Genomic DNA, 23,995 nt, shown 5'->3' with positions numbered 1-23,995 from the left:
AGAAATAGTGAGTATTTCTTCCAAGATATTTGGTAGGGTATTTAATTCTTTAAGATTACGCATCAACTCTATGAGGTCATGTGTGAAATGATATACATTGTTAAAACGACAGGAGGCAGCGACTTGCAAGAGCACGTGTCATTGAACCAACTTGTCAGTTTTACTTAAGCCAATTTTAAAATTGGCTTTCGCTAAGCGCATAAAAGTATTAACCAGCATAACATTAGTAATCGCATGAAAGCCTAAATATAGATGTCTAATCAGTAGATTTAGAATTAAATGATCAGAAATTATGGCATCATTGGTGGTATGTAAAAAAAAAAAAAGGCATAGTCATTCTGCACAGATGATGCACCAATGTAAAAATATTTATTCTTAACCAACTAAGCAGGGAGACTCTCATTTGGTTTAGTGCTTCCGAATGAGGAAAGAATTAAAATCTCTGTCTGAACACTTCCTGAGGGTGAAGAGAGACACACTGAGCGCTTTGTTTCATTATGTTGTTATGTGCTGAACCACAGGGGCCCTCCACACAGATGGTGATTCTGCAACATGCTATTTTACATTATGTGGTTCTCCAGCGGCCAGATGTAAACACAATATGTCAGATCCCATTTATTTACTGGCATGTATGAAATAAAGTTCTTCTGCTTACAACAAATGTCTAGTGCGAGCTGAGCACAATATATAAATACTTCACATTTTTCATATAAATGAAAAATGTGAAGTATAAAAGGTCGAGGTTTTCTTAAACTGTGGTACTTTTACGAGACCCTCATAGACATTGGTGTCCATGAGGGTTTCTTTCACGCTTTCTGGGTTTATTCACCACTTTGCATTTAAGCATTAGTTATTATTAATCTCTGGCTCGCTTCCACATTGTGTTTTTTGTCTTGTCTCCCTTCCCTCACCCCCAACTGGTCATGCCAGCCTGGTTCTGCTAGAGGATTCTTCCTGTTAAAAGGGATTTTTTTCTTCCCACTGTTGCCAAGTGCTTGCTCATAGGAGAGTCATCTGACTTGACTTGAATTTAATTTAATTAAAAATGTGTCTGATTTATAGTTATTGCTAACCCACAAGAACACAACCCTGGAAACAGCCAGTAAACTAGCGATGGATCTGTGTATACCTGAGCTGTATGGATACACAGCTTTATCTGTGATACCACGAGAAGATCAACAAGGATTGAGTCATCTTCAACAAATTTCAGCTGAACATACAATTCATAAAACGCAGGCGCTCATGGAATTGTTTTGCCAGTAATAAGATGTAACTAAAAAGTGATTAGGGAAAAAAGAAAGATGAACACAGGGGTGATAACATCAAGACCCGGACACTGAGCAAGAAAGAAACAAGCTTAGAACAAAACCAAAACCAAATTTCCTGGCCATACCCAAGTAGACACAAAAAAAAACTTGCACTCTCAATTTTATGTTGGTTCAGTTTTTACCTATGCTTTTTCATGAAACTTTAACAATTTTAACTCCAAAGTAACAGAAATAATTTATCCTTTAAATATCCAAAAGGAAAAAAAAGACTTATAATCATAGTTATGCTGCAGAAGTCCTGAGGTTTATGCCTCCTTTTAGTTATAAAGAGTTGCTGTGTCTTTTGTTCCAGTTTTATTGCTGATCAATAGTTTTAAATGCCATGTGGCCACTCCTCTGCAGAGACTGACCAGTGGACTCGTCTGTCAGTAGTAAATCTCCTTGACTCTGCGTAGCCATTCAATTTTCCGCCTTCAACCTCTAAGACTCGCATCCAAAGGATGAGTGATGATTTAACCACTGAACACTACAGAAGGGCGTGTGCATGTGTGCGTGCGTAATAGCCAACTACACATGTAAGGTCCTGTACACATATCCAGAGAGATTATTTTAACCTTTATCGTGTTATATAGTAACTGATATACAGTACTCAAGGTTCTATGTTAAAAGATTTTTACAAGACCATATATAGACATGTGTAAAGAGCATAATGTGTCCAAAAGCCCAGGGGACAAAAGCAAGATGGGGCCTTCTACATTTTTCTAAGCATACAACTTAGTCGCCTCACTGTGACTGTACTAAAACGTGTGTAGCTGCTGTGATGACCTAAAGCCACATATTACACACTAGCTGACCACCAAGTGTTTGGCTGCAGGAACAATACACACTACTGATCGCTTAATCACCAGGAAGCTGAACATCCATTCAGACACAAACTACAGAGTCAAACCGAATGAATAGGCAGAGAGGCGGCTTTACAGCTCTAAAATTCAGCAAGGCTGAATACCTTGTCACCGAGGACTTTGCTTAGCTGGTGTTATACTGTGTTATTTAAAATATCTTTTGAAGTTAACAAGTCCTGAAGTGCAAGGCGAGAAGGATTAGCCAGCATTAATATTGGTACCTGAATAGGTAATATATGGCAAAGAGGAAGAATGTTAGCAGGAAGTGTCACACTGCAATGGTGTCAAGCTCTGACATTCTTAACCCCAACATGTGCTCTTGCAGCTATATCCTCTAAAGTCTCTTGGCAGCATACTTAAACGCAAATGCTGGAGAGAAACTGTGTCATATAACAATGAATAAGAAGGAAAAAATGTATGAATTAAAAAAAATAAAAAATGGCATTGCTGTCAAATATTTTTCTACTTCCTGGTTTATTTTCTGACAAATAAAGATATTCATGCACCTAAAAACTGCCGGGTTTGAACTTGAATTCTTTCAAGTGTTTGCTCTTGATATGTGATATTTGTACCAAATCTTTATACTCCAAGAACATATTTGGTGGTTCTAACTTGCAGGCGTGAACACTCACAGAACTGAACAAATAAGTGCAGGAAAACATGATTCAGTAGAACAGCAGAGCCAATGAATTAAAAGCATTTTCTGCGATAATGATTCGCACATTTAATTCCCCAAGGTGAACCTCTAAGAACAGCATTCATTCATTCTGCTTTGAGAGCAATAGGCTTTCAGTCTCCCCATAATATTTCCTCATTAGTAACCCCTTAGCTCAAATCCCTGTTTGATCCTCCTACTCCTTCATTATCATTCTCACTGCAGATATCTTTGTATTAGTGCTGTTTCTTCACTCATTCTGAGGAATGACAGGACAATGTGATGTGTAGCTGACAGAACAAAACTGAGTGGGACAGTAAATGGTAGAAGCAGTTTTCAGGTGGAGCATTTGATGTGTTAACACATTTGCATTCAGGTCTAAAATGAGTCAAAGCTTACATCCACATACTCTGAGTGTAGTGCACTGGAAATTATTAGCAAGCCTAAGAAAATGCTTGGATCAAAAGAGCTATCTCAAAATATTATTTCAACTAGTGTGCAAAACAGCCCATGATTAGGCCTTTGGGAACTAATCTAAGGAAAACAAAGAGTGGGAGAAAGTGGGTTTTAAATCTGTGTGCAAGGCTAGCCAATTAGAACATTTCAGCAACAGCGCATTCATTTTAACTGTCACACTCTCAACTACCTCTATAGGAAAAAAAGAAAGCAAGTTTAGTAGATTTCCCTATTCTTTAGTGAAAATGTCAGTGAGTCCCCATTTGACTCGGGTTCATTTCTTTGCATGACACCCCTTGAGGCGCATAATCTTCATAACAAATGCCAAAATATGTGCCACCCAAAATGATGCTCACTTCAAAGACAAACCACATAAAAGCTTTTTTAAATCTCATTCTGAAATGGTATGGGTACGGTCACAAGGATCAGTGTCAAAGGAATCAGTGCAGCAATCCTCAGGGGGAAAAGGGGGGCTTCGAGGAGTGTGTGAAAATAATATCACTACAGTACAACAAAGTTTGGATTTTATATCATGTTGAGATGATTAACAACAGAAGTCATCTGAATCGACAGCATCTGTGCCTTCTTCACAGCAGACTCAAACAAATAATCAGAGGATTTAGAACGACTGCATATGACTGCTCTGCAGCATGCACTAATCTAATGATGAAACTTCACAAACAGATCTTATTTTTTTCTTATCGCAAGTAAGCTACATGTATTTACCCATTTTAGCAGCATAGCATGCTCATTACCCGCTATTTAAAGCCCTGTGAACGTGAAGCTATTAATAGGATCCCTGTCCAAAATAGTAACAACCTAAACTAGGCTTAGTGTTGTCACCGCAGTTCCATATTTTATTAAGCCTGCTGATATTATAAAGATCTGCCGCTTCAATTTTAGAAGCTGCTAAATAATTGAGTCATTTCTACAATGTACTAAATGAATATAACATGGGCTTGGAGTCTTAAAGGATCAATACACTGAAGGTCGAGTTTCATTTCCATGTTTCTTGGGGTTACTGTATCTTATAGACTATGTAAAGTGTCAATAAACCTACAGATTGCAACGTAGTAAGTTTAATGAAAAGCAATTTTATTAAGAAAAAAGGTTCAGGTGAACATGTTATCATGACAAGAATGCAAGAAGAATGAAAACTGGACACACTATGTGAACAGTGCTGTCATGAGTCACAAATTGGCCTGGCTGTATGCTCGCTACACAGAAAGTCCTACAAATCTAACTAGTGTTCCCACTGGCTCAATCAACAGACTATAGGTTTCCTCAAGGTATAAACTAAATGTATTGGATAAATATAGTAATCAGACTCAGAAAGAAAACTATGATCACAGAAAAATAGATTAGCTGTCAACTTATTTAGATTTGCTACAAAAAGCTCAGAGGGCCAAAACATTTGGGACAAAAGACAGGTTAAGATTCTAATTAAGTTTATTCATAAAACAATAAAATAAAATAAAAGTGTAACAAAGGGACCCTGTGTGAAGGATGAGGAAAGTGAAAGGGGTAAAAAGCAAGAGAGAGGGAGCTACAGAGGCCACTTAAATATGCCCACAGGTGCCCTGACTTTGTCATCAAGAGAGAGAACCTGGAATTTAAAGACACAGATCAGACACGCAACAACTGTGTAGATGAATTACTCTCTGTCTGCTATTTAGGGAATTATTTATTGTCCACTATAATATTTAGGTGTTTAAAGTGAAGATTATGATGGTGGAAAAAAAATGTAGACCATTACCACACTGTCTCAGGCCTTTTTTACTGGCCAGATGGTGAGCACGAATTCACATACAGCTACACTAATATAGTTTGAGTACGTGGGCCACATCCAATGATTCAGTTCTCTGTACAATATGTGGAGAAATAATAACTATAATTACTAGGTTCACTCATGTGCATGTAATAACCTATATCGACGACTAACTCCACCTTCAAGCAGTGTAACACCAACTAACGCTGAAAAAATATATATAACAGAAAATGTAGAGGCCAAAGTTGTTCAGCAGTTATTCATGAAAATTGGCTTGTTTGGTGTCTGTTTCTTACGATAATAAGACCCTGTTTTATCAAGGTAAACCAGGTTTATAGGTCATAAGGGAAGAGGATGCAAGAAATAAAAGACAAACAAATTGTAAAAAAAACATACTTTCTTATTGAGGAAATATCACCCCCAAAAAGCAGACACCCATTTCTGCCACATCTGTGCAAACTCCACTACCAGCCAGAATCTCGGATTATTGACCCCTGTGGGCTCATTATCACAGACGCAAACAACATAGGCTGGCATATTGCCATTCTCTTTTCAGTCCAGGCTCTGTACCGGACAAGCAAAATCATGTTTGTGTTGGTTCACAAAACATCTAATTTTCCAGAACTATATTGATACACCATGAGTGTATTTAGCAGCAAATTGATTCACAAATTATCAAACATAAACAAGACATACTGACCTTGGGCTTTCCCCTGTTGCTCCCACATACTTCTACAGTTTTGTCACATAGAATGAATAAACACTTCTGACATGGAAAAGTATATCTATAAGTATCAGGAAAATTACAGCTTTGACACAAAAAACAGATCACATGAACTCTAGGCAGAGTGAACCAGCATCAATACTTTGTGGCTGCTGAAGCTGAATGAAATTTAGCTAAAAGAAAAAATGTCACTGGGGATGTTTGGTTAATCTTATGGTTAAGTGCATGTTTAAAAACCGTCAACCTTTTTTTTTTCTATCATGTAGAAAAAGAAAAATGCTTCACAGAGATAAGCTGTGCTTAACCATAATGTAGACAGAGATAGATTGTGAGCTGTGGAAAGTAAAACACTTTTGCAATCATGCAGTCTCATTTGCATAGATGGCCCAGACCTGCAGATTTTACTTTGGAGAAAAAGATAAGTATTTTAAGAGACAGCCTTACATAACTAGCAACAAGCTTTTCTTCAACCACCAAAGGGTCCTCTCATAAAACATGCAGAGCTGTGCTTCTCATTCAAATTTACTCACACTACAATGGACAACCATGAGGACAAAAATACAAAATGTGTGACTGTATTGATTTTTTTACCTACCTATAAGTAAATGAACCTAATAACACCCTGTAATGCAGAGTTTTCAAAGAAATGTGATTTTAATAAAGACTTTCTCACACGTCAAAGTAAGAAAAGCACAAATATAGGTAATAAGATAAATAATGGCTGAATTCCCTTTAGCTGTTTCAGTTTCAGCTTCCTTGATGGCCAAATTTCTGTGACATCTATTAGATACAAAAAAGATTCCTGTCGTCCACTTATCATTTCTATCAGATATGAAAATGTATGTATTTATCACACAGACATCTTATTTTTGAGAAATACTATTTCAAACCTCTATATGGCACTATATTTAGAATAATAAAGCCGAGATTTCTCTTGACTGCAGGGCATAGTGGTAAGAGAACAGTAAAAACAACAGTTAAACTAGAAGGGCTGTGTTTCTGAGGCAATTTTTTTTGATGTGATGCATTTTCTCTGGTAGAGTAGCAGAGAGGCAACGAGGCAACCAGCATCTGTGCAGAACTGCTGTTCAGGACCCTGGGGCTAGCCATATGCTGACATAGTAAAGTGTCAGAAGATACTGCCCAAAGACAGATGAGTGTGTTGTTTCACAAGATCCAGCAATGACCCCCGGGCAATGGCAGAAGTAATGAGAAGACGTACGCTAACAGGAGGCGCTCTGCATAACGACACAGCTGTCATTCTTATCATACAGGTGAAGCATTACTTACTATTACCACCTTTCTCAAGGCATCAGCTAAAAATGTGCTATGCCTTCGCACATGTGTATTTTTGTCTCACGGGCAGGTGAAGAATTGTTTGAGTCTGACAGCCACATATGAAGGAAACACCAGTGGTTTGATTTTTCATCAGAATGCAAACACTACACTAAAACTGTTGTGAGTTCACTGCCTGGATAGCAAATATCTTAATGTACTGACCACCTGCAGTTTTCCAAATAATAAAAGTAGCAAAGCTAACAGTGATATACGACAGTTTTAAAGATGATAATAGATAAAACAATTGTACTAGGTCCTTGCTTTAGATAGATTTCATTGGAAATCTTGCTCTAAAATTTCACCCCAACAGGGGAGGAAAATCTAGTTTTTAGAAAACTGCAACATCTCTGTCGAGACACAATGTCTTTGCTGAAAAATAACATTCACAGAACATAATGTGTACAGTTTTCAATGGTCCTATTTTCTACTTGAGAAATTGCCCTTGTTTATATGAAATGTACACACTTTCATATAAGGGCTCTATTCAATACACGTAAAGTCAAATATTTCAAGCCTTTATTATTATTTTGATTATGGCTTATAGCTCATAAATTACATTTAAAACTCTTCAATGTTCATTTGTACACAGCAGCATTTGGTTGGAAACCCCCGACTACAAATTACAGTGTGACATAGAAGTGATGGTCTTGTAACACTCTTTGACAACAGCCTTCAGCTTGTCTGTATTTTTGGGTCGGGTATTTCTCATCTTCCTCTTACAATACCTCATTGATTCTTTGTGGGGTTCAGGCAAGTTGGGAGGCCAATCAAGAACTGTAATAACATGGTCAGCAAACAATCTGGTAGGAGTTTTGACTTTGTGAGCAGGTAACGAGTCCTGATGGTGAAGAAAATTGGCATCTGTGTAAACTCTGTCACCAGATGGAAAGTCGAAGTGCTCTTAAATCGTGTCCTAACTGTGGACTTGATAAAACACCACCAACACAGCAGCAGATAACATGGTACCCCAAGTCATCACAGACTGCAGAAACTTCACACTGGACTTCAAACACCTTGAATTATGAGCCTTTCCACTCTTCCTCCAGACTGAGTTCCACAAGAAATTCAAAAAATTACTTTCATCTGAAAAGAGGACTTTAGAGTACTAGGAAACTGACCCGTTCTTTTTCTCCTTAGCCCAGATACAATGTTTCTGTCATTATCTCGACAGAAGCAGTGGCTTGATATTAGGAATGGGACAACTGAAGTCCCTTTCCTGAAGACATGTGCATGTGGTCGCTCTTCATCTCCAGACACCAGCCTCAGACCATTCCTTGAAACGCTTTCCTAAGTTCTTGCCAGTCATTCTACAAGCTTGTTACCTGTATATCTTTTCATGCCACACCTTTACATCAAGTCAACTTTCCATTAATGTGCTTTCTTACAGCACTCTGTGAACAACCATCCTAGGAAGGATCACCATATGGAAAGTGCCATGTCAGTGGTCTTTGCTAAGATTGTGGTTGCATGTGCTGAACAAGACTACAAGATATCAAAAGAGTAATTGGAAGTAAAATAGTCTAATGTTTGGTATTTGGTATTTGGTAAATATTACACAAAGAACCTTTAACTTTAACATCTATAATACTAGTCTATTGAAAACATGTTTAGGTCATTACTATACCACACCAAATCTGAACTGTCAGCAATCTTATTATTCACATGTTTCTGTCAAGACATTGTTAAACCATACTTTGGCCATAACAAGATGTCACTGATAATCCAGATGTCCTTTCTATCCCCCGCACCAAAATAATTTAAGGATTCCTTCCTCTAACATGGCAGGAGTTCAGTGAGCAGTATGCCAAGAAGCAGGGGTTCCAGACTGGCTTTTGAACATCACTGGCTCTTACAGTGTTCAAAGCCTCTTCGAAATACTGTCATCCAAATTCAAACAACGAATTTAAAAAAAATAAAATGAAATAAAAATCTAAAAAAAAGAGTACAGAGAATGGATGACTTCTGAGCCTCAGATGAAGAGAATGTTTTCTTCCTTTCTTAAATCCAAGCTTTCACAAATGATGCGAAAGTGTTGTGCTAGAGCTATTTTAGCAGCAATACTCGAAGTACGAGTAATATCACATGACTATGGCTTGTGTGTAATCTGACAGATGTGTATTTCTCAGGTAATTAAAGTGGATGTCTTCCAATAGCAAATACTTAGAAGACTACATCAAACTTGTTTCTAGGATAATACAAAAACGTCACCTCTTAGAGTGATTTTCTTTTTTTCCTAAACAAAATAAATAAATAAGTTTCTACCGCCAGAAAAAGTAAGGTGTTACAACTTCCTACCACACTGCTGTTAGGACTACTCTCCAAACTTAGATCAAATTACCCAACTTTGAGAGTGACTGTTCTGTGGTTTCACTCTAAAACTCTGAGAAGAAGTAAAGCATCCCTTCTTGCCTCTGAAAATTGTCTGTTTGAGGTCCAGGCTTCCTCCTTTTCCGCTAGCTTAATGGATTATGACAGTGATGCAGCATGAAGCCTTAATCCCTTCGCCGCCGTCGTCTCCCCTCCCTTTATGTTAAGCCCCTTGACTAGAGAGTGTGTCTATGTGTGTCAGGTGCCAACCGTAACTTGCAGCCAAATGTTAGGCTTGGATGACATACAAAAACAAAGGTGATTAAAGCATCAACTGCTGACAGCAATTAAGGCTCTTCCTTAGCCTATTACCAGGCTGTGGAGTTAATATGCCAAGGAAAAGGATCTTTCAACTTAATAACACCATAAGAACACCAAAAGCAATCAACACTTATTTGCATTTTTTTCCTGTGTAACCCAAGCATGATTAGTCACCCTGATTTGATCCATATTAGAGTAACAAAAATAAACTAGGGAGTCAGAGACCACTATAGGAAGAAACCATAACCAGGAGCTGGCTAAGTAGCTCTCTGTGATCTGGCAAACTGGACAGACCGCACAGCAGAGAGGCTCTCCAATACACCACATTAAGGCAGAATGTCACATCAGTCATCATATATCCCAATAATGGAAAATCCATCTAAAAGATGGAATTAGGGAGGCGACACCAGGTAGTAAATCCACTTTTGTCATGTACAAATGGTACTCATGTCATTATTATGTTAAGCTTAACAACAGAGGAACGCACAGAATGTATACCCAAAGTCTAAACTGCTTTGTCTGAGTTTAGATCAGCTGAATATTTTTTTAATAAATTTTATATTAAGCTAATCAGTCTAAGACCAATTAATTTGGCATGTACATCACAATAGCAAGAATCGGGCTGAACGCACTGAACTGTGCAAAAGACCTTCAAAGCTAATGCATCTAACTGAATTATAATTAGACATAAAATGAAGAACAAAACCCCTTTAGACTACAGTTTCATCTTGAATGAGGAAAAAAAAACAATCTGAAGGAAGGAAAACTACATTTCTAAAGAGGTAAAAGTGTTCTTGTGGTTTTACCTCCAGCTGAGGACAGAAAATAAAAAAGCTATATTAGAACAAAAAAGCAAAATTAGCTGGATGCAGTTTTCAACTGGCCACCTAAAGAGTAATAACAAAACGTTACATATAATGTTACATTTTGATCCTTACCAAAGCAAGCCAAACATCTCCATGAATATACTACTGTAGATGACTGAAAGCAATACAAACTTGTTGTCCAGTGGGTAACTTAAAAATACGGTCCAAATATGTCCATCTCTTTTTTGTTCAAAAATTAGATACCTTGATGTCCTGTCAGTGGTTCATGAACTCATAACAAACAAAAGAAGCATTACTTACTTATGTAAGTGAGTGAATTGAGTACAATGTGTTGTGTGTTTGTGACAAAGAGAAGAACAGTATTTTTTCTGATGATATAGTATTTGACAGACAACAACTTGTAACCTCAGTATTTGAGTTGGAGAGTTTTAATCTCATTAGTGGTTCCTGCTGCAAAACAATTACAACCCTGGACTCAGCAAACATATCTTAAAGTATAAGTCTACTTTCTCTGCAATACAAGAAGCAAGATATACTGCACAGCAAGGACACTCTCACTGACAGGGAGTCAATACTACTCTTTATAGCCCCCGAAATTTACTGCCTAGCACAAAAGATCTCCTACAAACCACTGAATTTATTTTGTTACTTATTCACCTTATCAAATGACAAACACATTATTATGCAAGAGCAGTTATGAATAGTATCAGCCATTTTAAAAACACTTTTTTTAGTGCACCAACTAACGTCATTCCAGACGTCTTATGCTCCATTCAGTTCTGATCAGTATGAAAGACTTCATAATGAAGACGAAGAACAGGAAATGTACTTTCCTTTCATGAACATGGGCTCCCTTACAGTTAAAAGCAAGCAGTCACACAAATAATTTCTAATCTTTTTATGACCAAGTAAATGTATCTGCATAATCAATGGCTATTAGTCCTTCTTTCCTCAAGAATCAACAACTGTGTCTTGACTGAAGACATTACTACATCTGGGGTTCTCATTGATATGTACAGAGGAAGAGGGCTAACAGCACTTCAGGAAAATATTCACAGTCAGGCTGTGAATAAAGCAAAGTAAAGCTACAGTTTAAAAATTCACAGTTTCTATCATTTTCTCTGGGTATATTAAAGCCTTTCCACTTTACACAGCCTATTTACTATTCTGGCTGGTTTCTCTTCTTGACTCCCATGTTCCCCTTCCAGGATGCTTAAAGTTTGGCATTGCAGTAGATGAAAATACCCTAACTTCTTGTACCTGCTTCTCAAGGCCAATTTTGTATATTTCTTTTTTTTCAAAAAGAAAAAAAAACCAATGCCATCGCTTGCAGCATAAAAAATGTTTACTATATCAGAGGCATGCTGCTTTCATACATAGTGATAAAGTAAGCCTTTCTGTTTTATTAGTTAGGACTTGCCCAGTACTGTTGCTGAGGTGGGAGAGGCTTGGTCTTGATAAATGAGGCTGCTATCTACAGCAATGTCAGTGTGAGCCTGTTTGTCTATCCTCCCGAGGCAACCTTTTATTCCATCACACACTGAATCATCCAAATTGACAAGAAAAACAATCACAGTGTCTGGTTTGTATCCCAAAATGTTTCACACTTCCAGTGCAATTGCAGAAAAGATGAACTACCATAGTTAGCTATTGTGCTTATTCCCCTGGTTGTGTGGAGAATGGATTTTACCAGAGTATGATCTTTTTACTGTTGCTGCACACAAGATGAATAAATGATGAATAATGTGAACTGTAATATCGATCATTTCAAAAAGGTAAATGGACTTGTTTTTATATAGCGCTTTTCTACTCTACCAGAGCACTCAAAGCGCTTTATAAATCTTGCCTCATTCACCCATTCACACCCACTGACACAAACTCTTTTTTCTATGATTTTTCTAAGTAAGTCAAAGGAAAATGTCAGAGTCATCAACTGAGTTCATATGTTGGCTAAATTAATATCTATCATCTTACTAAATTCACACAATCAGAATGAAGCATTTTAGATTAACCTAGGTTGTCACTGAAGCAAAAAACAGCTAAATATAAATCAGCAAAAACAAATAACTATGTCAGAAGACACATCATTTAAGATTTAATAATGATCACTTCATGTTAAAACTCATCAGCTTTCTGTCCTAGTAACAGTAAGCAATTACCTACCTGTCATTTAGATGACCATGCATAAGAGAAGCATAGGATGTGACTGACAGATGTTGGAAAAATAATAATACACAAAACGCAACACTAAATTGAAACCAGCAAATCAAATTTTCAATACTTCCTACCTGCAGACAACTTACTGTAACCTCAGGCCGGCTGGAAATTACATAGTCATTTGGAAAGTTCAGATATTTGATGCCAGAAAACTAGAGAGACGCTGCCAGTTCAAAATGCAGGTCTGGGTTTTCTTCCAGGCAAACAGCAATGGTGGTACATTATTAATTTTAATGTAATCCTTTTAAAACAAATAAAGCCAAATCCCATAAAGTTTATAGGCAGAGAAAAGCAGAAGGATGGTAAGGTTTGATGGTCAGCAATAACTCAGGCTTAAAAAGACTCGCTGTGCTTCTGCATATACAGTTATCGTCTCCCTTTCATTGCATGAAACATAAGAAACAATACAAAAACATTATTAATGCTAATAATATTATTCTATATGGAATTTACCTTTTCTTCTGTTTTTAGTTTGGGGTTTTTGGTGCAGGTAAGGCACAAATTTAGCCGTGTCAGGAAAAATAAAACAATGACGCCCAGCACCAATGTGACTGCAGGATGCTCAGGATTTGCAGATGAATAGGCTACAGATTAATTTTTACTCAATATGTGGCACTTCATGTCATCTTCAAGGTTATTTTAGTGGATTAGAAAATGGAGGCATGGTTGCACTGATCCTATTCAATACTTTTACTACCCTGTCAAAGGCTTTTTTGGTTTGACATTGATATGAACATCAGAGCCCTGAAGAAACTCGTTTTACTGCAGGGTAGTTCTCCGCATTTTTTTTAAGTAGCAAAAAAACACCCTATAGGTGATTTTGCTTTCAAGGGCTACAGGACTTTGTTCACTTCACTGAAAAAACAGACATGTATGTTAATTCATTATACTACGCCTTTTATGTTCAGTATATCACTGTATATCATAAGATGGCAAAACAAATGGGTAATAAAAATATATACATACTGGCCTCCTTTACAAGATAAATATTTATTATTTAGAACAAAGTAATCAATTAAAGGCACTATTGGCATCACTTTTAGGTGAACATTTATTTACAAATATGCAAGAAAATTTCCATGACCCGTGATAATCTTAGTACCCCAAGTAGTTTATATAGTAAGTCCCATCCAGACTGAAAAATGCTTCTTGGAGGAGTTAGGTAACAGAAATATATACACTTTGGTCATTAAACTAAGATGTTACCAAACATCATATCTGCCAATATTAGTTATTTGCCAATGTATCAGTATCTGTATATAATAATTTACAAAATGGAAAAAAAACAAAAAAAAAAAAACAACCCGCAGACACAGCACACTTTCATTACGTTTTAACTGATGATGTTGCATAGTCTACGTCTTCCCTTTTGGCAACATGTGTTTGGAATGGCACAAGCACAACAACCCGCTGATTCCAGCAGACTTGGACAGAGTCGAAGTGCGTAATCCATCCAAGTTCTTGTAATAATAAAACAATATTCATATTACACTGTCATATTATCTTAATAAGGAATCATAAATAACTATGTATAACAACTGTTATGTTTATGTTTCATATGTGCAAACAGATAGCACATATCTAAATCACCAAATATCCGTAACAGTCTTAAAAATCCTATACTGGTCAGGCTCTAACAGCAAACAAGACAACAAGCTTCACTTCAAGTCACCTGACCAAATTCAAAAAAAATCCCATGTTTGTTTGATTTCAGCAGAACATTGTTGAAACACCATCTGTACTTTAATACCAATGATCTGGCCTATTTCAAATAGACTCTTGCTTTCATCACTTTTCATATGTATCATGCAGAGTTTTTCAAAGCTGATTGAAAACTTTCAACTGTTCACTTATTTTTCTGAAGATTTCCGTTTTTCCCCTGGCCACTAAAAGAGGGAACAAATAGTAAGAAAACGTCACCTATATGCATCATGACTTGTTGAGGACTTTGGACTTTAGTGTAAAGCCTCATAAGAGGAAGAGGAAGGCATCCTTTGAGACCTGGTCCCACTTTTAAGTCAGACAGAAGGATTTTAAAATGGCTTGACAGAAAAGCTCAAAGTTCAGATAAACCTAGACAATATAGTAATCTTTTGCTTACAATAGCAAACAGTAAAGGTTGGACATAGGAGAAGAAAGGGCTATGTAGTGCGGTTGTAACAGATAAAGCTGGCAAAAGTATAAAATCAATACTTGAAACATTCTCTGGAGAACCAAACAGTAAACAAACTGAGCCCCAGCCTGTGAAGAAATTTTAACCTTCACAGATCCAATATCCACAACTGCCAGTGGGTCGGCCCTGCAATAAGGCAACTTTATTAGGCCATCTTGGGGGAAAGAAAGTATGCCTGCTGGAACAGACTCAGTGGGATTCTGTATTTTTAGGATTTGTAATTTTAGGATTTCTGTGAATAAGCCTCTTGAAAATGCATTGTTGATTTCTGAAAAAACTCACTGAAACATGTGAAAATGCATTGTATAGTTGTGCCTGCAAAATATAATATCCTTCAGCAAAAAACAAAGAAATCTTACACAACAACCAAATAGAACAATAATAAACAATAATTTGAGAAAGAGAAAGTAGTAGTCTTAACAAATGTTGACACAAGACACACAAAAAAAAACAACCATAGTGGTCCGCAGGAGGAGCAAATGAAATACAGCCCCAGCAAAAGCTGACAAAAGGAATAAGATTCAAAGAAAAGATCTAAGCTGTCATAACATTGCAGAGACCATTCATTAGAGGAAAGGGGCTTGGTTAAAAGTACAAAGCACAGTGCAGTAGGGCTGCACAATTAATCGTTAGAAAATCGCGATCTCATTTTATACTTATGTGCGATCTCCTTTCGAAATGACAACGATTTAAAAAAAACAAAACAAAAAACAAAAATAAATAAATAAATAAAAGATGAAAAAAAGCATGTGAGAGATGACAAAGCTGTAAAGGCCAAGAAAGTGACAGGAGAAAATCCGTCCCGGTCAACCACCCAAACATCAACAACGGGAACCTTATACAGCGCTTCCCCATACCCATCGAACTCCCGCAGGCACAAAGAAATTACGGAGGCTATTACTTATCACCTGACCAAAGATATGGCTCCCATCAACACTGTTGAAAATTTAGGAAAATGATCAACACCCTAGACAAACGCTACACAGTGCCGTCCCGCAACTATTTTAAAAATGTTGCACTACCTGCTATATACACGCAGTGTCGAGCAACGGTGGAGACAGAATTACAAGCAGTAGAACATTTTGCAGCAACGACAAAATGTGAGACATTTATTGTTTTTGTTTATTTATTGTTTTTATGTTCAGTCTCAACTGTTACGAAGTTGATGTGCAGTTAATAAGCGCAATAAATATTTATATTGGAAAAGAAAATCGTGAGAGAATCGTGATCTCAATTCTAAGCAAAAAAAATTGTGATTCTCATTTTATGCAAAATCGTGCAGCCTTACAGTGCAGCCAAGCAAAGAAGCTTGGATCTTTGGTCAAGGCTGCTGATACATTTGATGATAATGAATTTGTAATTATAATATTTATTGTTGGGCAAGACAAATGTGTTTTGGCTATGAGCCATTACCTTCCCTAAATCACAAGTGGGCTGATTGCACTGATAACCACTCAGAGTGGAAATAAATAATACAAATTCTAGAGATGCACTAAATGTCCAGGAACCAAAATCAGATGATTAGGCCTGGACCTGTGACTGGATGGTCAGCCTCCAACATGTCTGATAATGAGCCAGTCCGCTTCATGCATGAGCAAAACAGCAATGCAAATAGATCTGTGCACACTCACAGCCATATGCTAACATGTTGTTAGCATGGAACTTTTCAATGTGTGCAAAGAAACCTAATGAGAAACTTAAATAACCTTCAATGACTTAAACATGGATATTTTAATTGTCATGATCAGGCTGTGTGCAGGCAGGAGAGGACCCAAACGCAAACTCACGGGAAAACAGGACTGAACTCAAAATACAGCTTTATTGCTGACAGAGGATAAAGGCGATACAAAATAATATGAAACTAAAATGGGAAGTACTAAGGAACTGACTCACGAGGAAACACACGGAGGGGCACACAGTCATCAGGGAGAACGCGACACTGAACTGAGGGAGATGTGGACATAAATGCACAGAGGGTAAACGAGGGAAGTGGGAGCACATGGGGAACACAGCTAAAACAGATAATTGTAACGAGACAGGGCAGGGGTGAACACAACATGACGTATACTGACGAGAGACTGTCAAGTAAAACAGGAAGTACACAGAGGTTCAGACAGGAAGAGAGAGCACGGACATAACGGAAAACGTGGAATAAAACACAAGGAGGGGAAACAAGGGTTCACAGATACATAAAGGGGCACACAGGAGGTAACCAAATAAGGAACATCTTAACTAAACAACCTAGGAACCAAGGCATAAATAGAGAACAAAAGACAAAACACACAAAAACTAAGAATACTGGGCCAACATGGCCCAGGACCATGACATTAATAACGCTAACAAAGGCAAAGTGGCTAAAGCTAAAGCTCATCAGAGCCAGTTGCAAGCCAGCAGCCTCGGTATGAGCAAAAGAAAATAGCAGTTGTGAGGAAAATTATGGAGATAAGTGAAAAAGTGAAAAGGATTGATGTCATCTTATTTGGTAACTTTATAAACATACTGAATAATGATGTAGGAACCTCACATTTGTATTGTTATATAAATTTGCTTTTGTTTAAAAAGATTTAAATAAGTACAACATTTGTACTCATTTACAGTTAAATATTTGTACCAATAATAATAGACCACTTTATTTTCACTTTAAGCTATAAAGCACTTTACAGCTATAATGACTATAATGAATTACTTTTATTATGAAAATAATCATTGCCTTCAAGAAAAGTTTTTCTGTTTATACTTCCAGGTATAGTTCTTAAATTTAAATTGGAATTGGTGTGTCTCTAACATACTCTTATTAGTCAGTAATCTATTTGAAATGGTCAAGTGAATCTGGAGTTGAACATATTACTATTTTGTATTTTACAATTGGTGATCACACAAGTACAATCACCAAGGATGTTCTTGTCTTTGGTATTGATTCTGAAGGAAACAGCAGTTCATGCCATATTCATGTGCTTGAACCAATTTAAAAAGCATTAATCACTATAACACATACACATTTTGTTCTGCTTATTGTTCATCCAAGGTTTGAGCCTTTAAACCATATTTAACACATGCTAGAAGTCAGACGAAATGTTTCCGATAAAACCCTCTGTACTAAGGAGGAGTGAATCCTCCTCAGCATGAAGGATCGTAGTGTTGCATACATTTTCTGGAAAAAAAGATGATTTCTTCAGCAGCTTGTAGCTGGAGGGGTTATGATGCTCTACCTCTTTAAAACACCCAAAAGTTCTTCTATTCCAGGCAACACACATAGCGAGGTTGTGGTTTTCACTTGTTTTTTTTCCCTCTTCTGTAGCGAGTCTTTTGACAGTGTTTTGGGATTGTTATACTGAAATATTCCTGTTCTGTTGAGTTTCTGACATTGTTACCCATATTTTCGGTATAGCCATAGGAATTCAAAGTGCTATCTCCACAAAAGCTTTTGGCATTCACGCAGCCTTGTACTGCTGCATTCTCACCTCAATGCTTCACTGTCAGAACTATGCAACAATGTCGCAGTTCTGGCCAGGTTCACAGCAAGTATGCTGGATCAAATCTTATACAGAGAGATTTATCTTCATCTCACCTGACCATAGAAAATAATTCCAATATACAACTCATTTTCTTGTTCTTTAGCAGAGGACAATCAAACTAAGGTTTTTTGTTTGTTTGTTTGTTTGTTTGTTTGTTTGGGTGTGGGGGGGTACCAAAGACCATAAAAAAAAATTCTTTTGTTTTTTTTTCTTCTTTACTTTGGTTTGTTTTTTTCTGGTGCAAAATGTGTTCCCCTTGCATCATTACCTTGTTTATCTTTTCTCACTATTCCACTGTGTTTTCTTTCCTTTTCTTTTGTCACCTGTCTGTTCCTGTTCCACAGTATTGTGTGTGGTATTCATTTTCTGATTTAACTTTGTGATCTATGGTTACAGTCCCTTTTCTTCAGCCAGAACACTAGCCCAACAAGTTATGGCAAATACTTAAATACTATCTTTTTTTTTCCTTTTCTTGTCTTGTAAACCAACTTGTCTGCTCTTTGGTTTACATTTGGCTCCTCTTCCTTAAACTGAACGTTAGAATTAGTGGTACAGTGACTTGTTGTTTACCTGCTAAACATAGCTACAACTATGTTTTGACTAATGTTTCCCTGGTCACTAACCTTTCCAATTTCCTACAGGTAAATATTTTCCATGTGGAGTTTCTTATATTCATTGCTTTCATAATTACTTATTGCTTATGTATCAGTGGTTGCACATGGTTAATATTTTGTTTTTTTATCAATTCAGTTGTGCCATATGCTCTGAAAAATACCTTCCTTTAGCATGTCTAGAAGTTCAACTTTTTGTGCGATGGTTAGCATATTCCTCTGCCTTTGGGTGCTACCGCATTTTGTCGACACAGTTGTGTTTGTTGAGGAGAAAACTTACAAACATACAGTGCAGCACTTCAGAGTCACACTGCTAGCAATCGAAGATTTATGTAAATTTGACAAGCTGAACGCATTCTGTACTGTAAAGGAGACACAGCATGAGATTGATTGACAATGGTCTACAGCCAGTCAAGGCGCAGAACACAAAAGCGCTGTTAAAAAAAAATATCAGTGAAACAGCGAGACCGCAAAAGGTGAACCGCGTTATAGCAAGGGATCTCTGTACTATAATATAATATAATACTATAATAGACAAAACAAGAACCTGAAAGTGAATCTACTAAATAGAAACAATATTCAATTCTAGTCAGAAACTCTGTCAGAATAAGCCAACGTGATCAAAGTCTGCTTCAGCCATCTGTTCAGCTTAGAAGGCAAAGTCATTTGCGATGAGCCAAAGTCCCTGGCTGTAAACCAATACAGTTTAACAACCTTGTAACAAGTGATCCAGCCAAGGTGCAACCAGAAAGTAATTGCTGCTCTGATACTGAACTGTAACAATTATAGCTTGTTTACTTGTTCATTAATATTGACACCATTAGACTTCAGAAATTCTCCAAACATTATTTACTGTAAACAAATGAGTGGATTATCAAAAGTATGACTTTGCTCTGGCTATGGCTGGTAAGTAAAAACCGTTTGTTATGTTTATGTCATAGATTTATCTACCTGTGTCACCAGGGGCTCCAGAAGCCGCTCCACAGTCAAGGTGCGAATTTCAAGACTCTTTGGGTCCCATTTCAATAGGATAGGGGAGGTGGCGGTCGTCATGGTCTCTGTTAAAAACAAAATAATTAAAAGTTAGAAACATATTCATCTAAAATGTATTGGACATGAAAAAAAATCTTACAATTTGCACAAATTTCCCCATGTGCTATTGAAGGTATTCTGGGGTATTTACATAGATAATGTGTTCAAAAAGCAATGTTTTGCTGATAATGTCACAGGGGGACAGATTTAAAAATGTGCAGGTATGTATGTAGAGCCAGCCAAATGATAAGTGCACAAACACAATAGGTTTCAGAGTGGGTCAGGCTTTTGATGGGGGGGGGGGGGGGGGGGGGGGGGGGGGGTAGCCTTTCTACAGCAGCATTGTGTTGTGGATCGTTTCAATGGAAGGCAAAGTTTCAGTGGAGTCTGTAAACAGCAAATGCTGGCTCTGCACATAAAAAAGCTCAGTCAACAATTCCATCAAACCATCAATGAAAGAGTGGTCACTTCTCTAACCTTAAGACACTGTAATTAACTTTATTAATTAACACCACCAGTACAATATATGTCTGCTAATCTGTAATCTACTGAGTATAGCTGTAGTAAGTTCAGAGAGAACTCTATTGTGTATCACTTTAAAGGTATTTGTCATTCTGTAGAGTTCTGGCCTACATTTGTCCACACTCCTTTAGAAGAATCTGAGCAGCATTTTGATTACGTCAAAGTATTCAGGTACAAACACTGCATTATTGTGCAACTGTACAATGAGAGAATGCAAATGAAGAGAAACAGTGAAGAAGGAGTGGGAAATGGGATGAAAGCTTGATAAAACTTGGAAACAAAATAAGCCCCAAGTTCAGCTCCTTCAGTTAATCCGACGACCTTCGCAAGAGCTTCCTCTGCAGAAAAGGGCAAAACCAGAAGTCACATTAAGCTCTGCAATAAGAGTCTCAACTGGGCAGTTCAATCTGTACTAAACTATAACTTTTTTTTTTGATGGTAGGTTTGTTTTTGTTTTTTGGAGGGTTCTTTTGGGGGGGGACTCAGTAGGTTACATTAGGTGAATGTGACTACTGAACAGCTGGTATGGGGGGTAGCAGTCTGTTGGTACTGTGGGGATGTTTCTACGGTAAGCAATTTCAGAATGGGCCAACTGGGACTGGCCAAGTCTAGTGCCAATGTCAATGAGGCAGAGGGGAATAAATAATGTGAATAGGAATGACAGATCTGGGCCACAGGCTCCCAAAACTACACACAGCAGGTTAAGATAGATGGACAGAAGGAAATGTAGCAACCTGGCACTACTGATAATGGTGGACCTTTATTTTTAAAAAGTTTGCAGGCCTGTACTTATGCTCATGTCATTACATTTTTGTCGCCTGCAAGGAAATGTGAGAGGGACAATGAATCAGACCTTGTGCGTCAGCTCATCAATCTATCATGCACAGCACTTTGACAAAACCTAAGGGAATGATGAATGTACTTTTTCTGCTCTGACATTTTCAAAATGTAACAAACTTGTATTAGCAGGTAAGAGTGAGTAGGGGGCTGGCTGTAATGGCAGAATTCTCACTTACTTCCTTGAAAGACAGACATTTGTGCAACTACTGCTGCAGTGAACATGAGGCAGATATTTTTAAGATACATAATTCAGTATTTAAATGAGTGCAAGCTTGCTTTCATTGTAATAGCTGATTTTACTAGATGACATAACATGTGTTACTAGTAGGTTTAATCCGCTGTACTTAGTTGAAATATGAGTAAAGGTTTTTTGCCATTTTCTGGTAAATTCACTCTCAACATCATTATGTTGACTTTGTAAAGGAAGAAACTATACAATCTGCTATTTAGAACAACATCATCATTTCTACAGTACTTTAAAACACTTAATAATAGTAATAGATTGCTACTTAGAGTCAAGATAATGCAAATGAGAGCTTCTCTTGTCAAAACTAGTTAGACCGTTTTTATGATATTAAAATGTTCCTGGCAGAGCTTTGTATGTACAATAAGAATAAGCAGAAGTGATGTGAATGCTTGCGGCAGAAGAACACGCCACTGACGGGAAAACAGCAGCACTGTGAAAAATACCAGTGCCCTATTGTAATGTAATAAACAGTTCACTGGTGTATGTCAGTGTAACTTCTCAAACACCAAGACTCAAATTATTTGTGATACCTTATCTAACCAAGCCATAAAAGAAGGGGACTGTGTCTATTGAGCTATTGGTTTTAAGTCACAGATGGTAGTTACAACTGAAGGGAAATGTCCAAAACAGTGGTGCCTACCATTAAAGTAAAAGTGCAGAAAATAAATAGCCTTTATAAAGTTTATAATATCAAGCCGAGTAGTCAATCTGCCAGCTACTTTGATATGCAACATATTGTCTAGGTTTATTTGTATTTATAGAAATACTACCAAACATCTTTCAGCTTCTATCTTCTCAGAAGTGAGAATTTGCTGCCTTGTAATCATAAACTAAACATCTTTGGGTTGTGGACTGCTCTTCATACCAAACATGACATTTCATATGTTGCCTAGGATTCATTTAATGTTGGTTATGAATGTTTTTCATCTTCCTCTGACATTTTAATGACATTTTAAACACCAAACATTTGGTTACTAGGGTAACCCCATGAAAACAGAGCCTGAACAGCAAGCAGCATTTGAAAGAAAATTAATTGGTTAGTCAGAACCATAATAAATTGCAGTGCAATAATAAAGTCATGCCGATAATGATAGCCCTTCCTGTCTTTACACTGAATTAGTGTAAGCTATGGAGAAAAGTAAAGAAAGCATGCTTTCCACAGTAATGACTACACAAATGCTTTCATCACTGCAACACCACAAATGAACAACAAATCACAATCAACGTGTGCAAGTGAATAACATTACTATAATATAGCCAGTGAAGGTGAATGTTCAGATGGTTTATGGGTTGTTTTTTATTAATATTAAGTACACTGTCATCTACCACGTATCTGTAATGCACCTATGTTAATAATAAATCAAAATGTTTCAAAAATAGTCCAAAGCGGGGTTTCCGATGATGCAAAGCAGAAGCAGGAAAGAAAGTAAAAATTCAGTCAGGATGTTTCGACAAGATTACATCTTTCACAGAGCCAGAATATAAACAGCTGAGCGACTGCCATCTGTCAAAGAGATGTCATCTATAACATCATTATTCACCACATTCAGCTGCACAGTGTAACAACAAATATGATGAAACAGAATGATATGTGCGGCCGCATTTCTGAAAAAAAAATCAGACTCTCATGTTTATCAGTAATACAGTACTGCCTTCTGACTGAATGGAGTCACATATTGATAGTTTTCAGTGAGGTGGCTGGTATTGAGAGCCACACAACGGAACGAACTGGTCAACATTGGACACTTCATAGTACTGCAGCACCAGCTCATTAATTTTCTACCATGTAAACCACAAATGAAGAAAACACATTACCCACTCCATTATTTCAATCACTGAAAACAGTGAAGTCCCTGCCAGAGCTTGACTTTGTCTGTGTTTACATATATCTTACAGAGGATCCTTCCACAGTGAAAACATACAAAGGTACAGGCAGTTGTAAGGATTTTCAATCTGGATAGGTCAATAACGCTCCCTTTAAGCAGGTGAAGGGCACGAAATTTGTCACTGTCACAGCAAGGGTGAGTGCTAATTAGCAAACAGAGGTAGCTAATGTTAATCAATTGGTCATTAGTTTCAGGGTCAATGTGGTCAGAGTTCTGGAGGAGTAGTGACACAGTAATGTATTTTAAAGGTTATATGACATTAATCCAAAAGAACCTTAATTGACAACCTGGGTTGCAGATAAGATTTGGTCATTTAACCACTATGCATGTACAGCAGGTGTTAGGAGAAGTGTGCAATTTGCATGCAATGCTATAACACACACGTC

General features: G+C 37.3%; 1 protein-coding gene and 1 long non-coding RNA gene across 2 annotated transcripts in view; both read right to left on the bottom strand.

The window, feature by feature from the left end:
- The window catches only part of ctnna2 (catenin (cadherin-associated protein), alpha 2), a 331,385-nt gene that overhangs the window by 276,646 nt on the left and 30,744 nt on the right, over positions 1-23,995 (bottom strand). The window contains exon 2 of the mRNA XM_085161672.1: positions 20,034-20,140. Within this exon, the coding sequence (XP_085017798.1) occupies positions 20,034-20,135 (102 nt within the window). The 5' untranslated portion in view covers positions 20,136-20,140. The remainder of the gene's footprint in view (positions 1-20,033; positions 20,141-23,995) is intronic.
- On the bottom strand, positions 275-20,027 carry LOC146516927 (uncharacterized). The gene is made up of 2 exons (XR_014874381.1): positions 17,014-20,027; positions 275-16,780 (listed from the first exon to the last, which is right to left on the bottom strand). It is a non-coding gene; the product is annotated as an uncharacterized LOC146516927 (long non-coding RNA).

The sequence above is a fragment of the Neolamprologus multifasciatus genome, chromosome 6 (assembly GCF_963576455.1).
Source record: "Neolamprologus multifasciatus chromosome 6, fNeoMul1.2, whole genome shotgun sequence".
NCBI lineage: Eukaryota > Metazoa > Chordata > Actinopteri > Cichliformes > Cichlidae > Neolamprologus > Neolamprologus multifasciatus.
This window is presented reverse-complemented; position numbering and strand designations above follow the sequence as displayed.